At 39.3% G+C, this 5,195-nt stretch overlaps 1 protein-coding gene across 1 annotated transcript in view; it reads left to right on the top strand.

Moving 5' to 3' along the window:
* The window catches only part of LOC109862301 (piggyBac transposable element-derived protein 4-like), a 4,405-nt gene extending 2,429 nt beyond the window's left edge, over nt 1-1,976 (top strand). The window contains exon 3 of the mRNA XM_020442311.1: nt 1,785-1,976. Coding sequence (XP_020297900.1) covers nt 1,785-1,976 — 192 coding nt within the window. The remainder of the gene's footprint in view (nt 1-1,784) is intronic.
* Nucleotides 1,977-5,195: the final 3,219 nt, after the last annotated feature.

Genomic DNA, 5,195 nt, shown 5'->3' with positions numbered 1-5,195 from the left:
AAAAACTCACTTGTAAAAATTTACAAGTGAATTCGTTACATGTGTATACATATATATATATACATGTATAAGTTCTCACTCAACACCTTGAGAACGGCTCGTAAGGCCTTATATTCATTCATTGGTTTAAAAAAATTAAAATAAAAGAAAGAAACATAATTCTGCCACAGACGGTCCCAAGCCCGTGTTCAAAAGAAGAGGGTGTTTCGAAATCATACGTGATGAAAGGGGTAGGTTTTGTAATATTATAGAGGTTATGTTCAGGTGTATTGTGTTTTTGACATTGGATTTTGATTCTACATCAAAAAATACATCGGAAACATATATCTGCACTTCCAACTAAAAAAAATTAAAATTGCGTGATAGAAAGAGTAGTTTTTGTAATTTTATAAAGGTTGTTTTCAGGTTTATTGTATTTTTGACATCAGATTTGGATTCTACGTCGAAAAATACATCGGAAACGCATATTTATACTTCCAAATTGATGTGAAAGAAATTTTATATGCGGGCCGATCCCTTTCGAACCGGAAAGCCAATATATTGGCGCTACCCATGATCGACACTTAGTGTATGGCCATCCATGTTATAAAATACCTTTTTTACCACTTTTTTACTAAGGCGGATATGCCCTCTCAAATCCCGGCCCTCTAAAGGTTAAGGATACAATATTAATATTTTAATATTCTCGTAGCTCGCGCGGGTAAGCCGCGACTCAAAATCAAAACAATATCGGCTCACAACTGTACGACAAAACAAATATTAATACAAAAAAAAGCAAAACAACATACAAACAATCTACGAACGATATCACTCCCGGATTGTTGCGACCGTGGTACGATGAGAGAGAGCAGCAATGTTAAGAATTGTCGGCAATTGGCGACGTGTAATCCTCGTATTTAAACATTAATTTTCGCAATAATATTGACGGAGTGCCCCGTCACTGTAGAAATTTGTGTAATCATTTTTTATTATATTGTAATATACATATATATTGTGACGTGACACTTTTCGTGTCCGTCACAAAGACATAATTCCGGCCGGCACAGGAGGCGGTGGGCTTGTATCTTAGAGTGCCCCGTCACTGTAGAAATTTGTGTAATTATTTACAACCCCATTTGACACGACTAAAGCGTCCCAATGGGACCAATAAATTTTTGATGAAGGGCCCTTAGCAGAAACTTTTTCCTACAAAGGACGTCTATCTTTTTCTTTTCCCTGCACGATGATCGATACAGCCTAATCTTGAAATTGATCTCTACGACACTCCCCAGAAAGATCTTCCAAAATTATCCGAGCTACCTGTTCTTACTGCTTTGTAACATCCGTCACTTCAACTTTTGAACAATATTTGCAGTTAGATTTTGCACAAGGCCGCCTAGATAGACCATCCGCGTTCTTGTGCATCCGACCGCCTCGATAGACTATCACAAAAGCATATTGTTAAAGTCTCTCCGCTTAACGAGCCAACGACCCGCCAAATCCTTGAAAGACACCATCTAAAAGAGGCATGATCGGTACAAACTAAAAATTTCTGTCCGTACAGATATTGATGAAAAAATTTTATTGAATCTACCATAGCCAATAATTCCCGTCGTGTAACATAATAATTCCTTTCAGCTTTGTTCAACACTCGGCTGTAATAAGCAATAACTCTCTCGGTTCTTTGTTAAACCTGCTATAAAACTTCACCAACGTCATGACGGGCGTGTTCCGTTTGACCACAGTATGATTCGACACCGATCGATTTGACACGAAATTATTGGACACAAACTTATTTGGCACAGACATTGCGACCGCAGGTCGTAGGACCCGAGCCACCGAAACAAATTCTGGCCGAGAATGAGGAGAAACCACGGGACAACGCAGAGCAGAAGATTCTGTCGAGATGCGTCACTAAAACCACGTCGGGAGACCAGGACAAAGCCAAGAATAGGGCGGCGACAAAAAGAGAGAAAAGAGCAAAGTCTGTAAGCTGAGCAAAGACTTTGGAAGAAAATGACAAAGGTGTAAAAATGTGAAAGTTTCTTTTATTTTTATTTTTGAGGCTCAAAACACACATTGGCAGATGGCGAGGTCGTTTTAAACAATAAGTATTGTCATTATAAAAACTCTCTAGGCTGAGTATATATATATTCACGTTGTTTCTATATAGTTTTATATTTTTATATCTAATTGTATAACTATATATCTTTTACCGCCATTCCGATGCCATGAGTGTTGAAATCAATTTTGAGAAAAATTTATGTTTTGTTTTTATTAATGGTTTCTCTCCCGGGAGAAGTTTAGTTTATAACATTTCCTAGAAAGTTAAGACTGAAACCTTAGCGAGCGTTGGAAAATAACATGTTTATCGTAAGACACTTAAGTACGACCTGGAAAGAATGGGAGTTTTTTGACCACGTTGCGATTGCCTACAATCGCTATTGCCCACGAGTTGCTTTTGCCCACGTTGCAATTGCCCACGAGTTGCTTTTGCCCACGTTGCGATTGCCCACGAGTTGCTTTTGCCCACGTTGCGATTGCCCACAAGTTGCTTTTGCCCACGTCGCGATTGCCCACGTTGCAATTGGTAACGTTGCGTTTGCCCACAGTCACTATTGCCCACGTTGCGATTGTCCACGTCGCGATTGCCCACAGTCACTATTGCTCACCTTGCGATTGCCCAAAGTTACTATTGCCCACATTGCGATTGCCCACAAGTTGCTTTTGCCTACGTTGCGATTGCCTACGAGTTGCTATTGCCCACGTTGTGATTGCCCACGTTGCAATTGCCCATCGTCACTTTTGCCCACGTTGCAATTGCCCACGTTACAATTGCCCACAGTCACTATTGCCCACGTTGCGAAAGGTGGAAAGAGAACGAACCATTTATATATATACAGATCTTTAGTGGAAACCATATAAGTACTGCTCCCAATTTACTCGCTTTGTATAATTTCCATGAGCGGTTTTTCCGCCGATGAAGTGAGACAGACGATAGACGTATTGACCGTTCTGCGCATGCGCAAGATTCCGAGGTAGGAGTAGGCTGCGCAGACCTTACAAAAAGGCTTAGGCTGTTTTTACATGGAGCGTAACTTTCGTCAACCATTCAATTTGTTTCAGCTATCATACGCAAATACGCTGAGACGATTTGATTGGCGGACCCAACTTACGCTTCATGTAAAAGAAGCCTTAGTGCTGGGTAGTGCCGGATATTTTCAACGGAAGAATAAACCACATAACTCATAAAAGCTAACTTGTTAAACTATAATTAACGATGTGTAACTTGTTAGAAATATATAGATATAAATATAACTATATACATGTCATTGCATGTATATATAGAAATATATGAGTAATATTACTTTTAAAATTTAGTCTAAGGAAAGTGTTTTAAGATCTTACAATGCACTATAATAAAATAAACAAGATTTACAAACATATACTTATTTCAACAGTTCCAGTACAAATAATTATTATTGGTTATTAAATAGAATTAATTTTGTGTACTTACAATGGAAAAAATTTTACAAAATTTATATGCTTATTTTTATAATTTTTTTATAAGACTTATCCATGTACAGAAATATGTTCTTTTTTTGACGGCTTGCGGTTGCACAAGTAACATCTTTTTCGATTAGACATTTATTTACACTTATTGCCACGTTATAAGCTTTGCTTCAACTATAATATGGTTTCTGCGCATCCCCATAGCATCTTACCTGTCCCCCCACTCCCACGTTTCAGTGTATGCGCAGGACGCACATTTCCTTTAACAGAGCGAGAAAACGATATCGTCTGCACTGTGATATTTTCGGAACTTTTCTAGCCAAACGAGCAATATAAGAGTATTATATACACATATATGGTGGAAACCGGTCCGTAAGTTTCGAGCGTATGCGTAATACTACACAAAATGACATAAAGTTCATATGCATAGCAAAAAACTATATAAACCAATGAGCGCCTAGTACGATTTTATGTACATCAATATGGCAACTTAATGCTAGACGCTCATTGGTCCATATAGTTTTATGCTATGCATATGCAACTATGCTTTGGGTTAAAGACTCCCTGCAGATGTTTCGAAGCATTTTTCTATCTTTATTCATTACATTTATTTAACGAAAATAAAGATAGAACAATGTTTTGAAACGTTTGCAGTGAGGCTTTGATCGCACCTTATAAATGCGTTCGCTTTGGACGCTTCCGCGCTTTTAGCATCAGTCCGTCTTTATTGTTCTTTAAATGTAAAAGAAAGATAGACTGACGCTCAAAGCGCGTAAACGCTCAAAGCGAACGCACCCTATGTCATTTTGTGTATTATAGGCCTAAGGCCTGTTCTACAATACAGTCGTAAGCTGTAAAGGCCTATCTACATAAGACGCAGATGCTAGTCGCAGTGCGACCGGCGACGAATCCGGTGCAGATCCAGCTACTTCAGAAACTGCAGGGCTTACAGCGCCGCACCCTAGGGTCGGAGGCAGGCAGCAGCAAAAATGCCGAGGCGCGCACATCTGGTGAGGACGGGTCAGCGGAGGCGCAGGCGCAGCTAGACCGAATCCTAATGTACATTCGAGCGCATCAACCGGCGACTGCGGCAGAAGTACAGTCGGACGCATCCAAATGTACAACTGTAGAAGGAAACGATCCGTTCTGGAAGGATCGAGAAATATAGGATAGTTACATAAGATAGATATATAAGAACGTTAGAAGGTAAGAAAAAAAATAAAAAAAAAACTTGTAAATTGATATCGGAAAAAATAAAAAAATAAAATACATATATACTATCATGATCAAAAAATAACCAAAATTTATTCATAAAAAGAAAAGTACATGTTTATTCTTCAAAATTCAAGTTCTCCCCTTCAAAGTAGTCTCCGTCGGCTGCGATGCACTTGTGCCAGCGTTTGATCCACCCCTCGAAGCTTTTCTGGAAGTCGGTTTTTGGTATAGCCATTAGTGCCTCCAGCGATTTTAGCTTTATTGCCTCCACACTCTCAAAACGAGTTCCTCGTAGTGGTTTTTTAAGTCGATCGAATAGGAAGAAGTCACATGGTGCCAGATCAGGTGAATTGGGCGGGTGTTGAATGGTATTGGTGTTGTTTTTGACGAGAAACTCACGAGAATTTTTGCACGAAATTCAGTTTTTTTGGCACCAATCTCGCAGTGACTCGCCTCAGACCTAAATCCTCACGCAAAATGCTCTGAAC

The sequence above is a fragment of the Pseudomyrmex gracilis genome, unplaced genomic scaffold, assembly GCF_002006095.1.
Source record: "Pseudomyrmex gracilis isolate BER0280 unplaced genomic scaffold, ASM200609v1 scaffold_1615, whole genome shotgun sequence".
Lineage (NCBI taxonomy): Eukaryota > Metazoa > Arthropoda > Insecta > Hymenoptera > Formicidae > Pseudomyrmex > Pseudomyrmex gracilis.
Note: the sequence above shows the minus strand (reverse complement) of the source record. Positions and strands in the feature narration are given on the sequence as shown.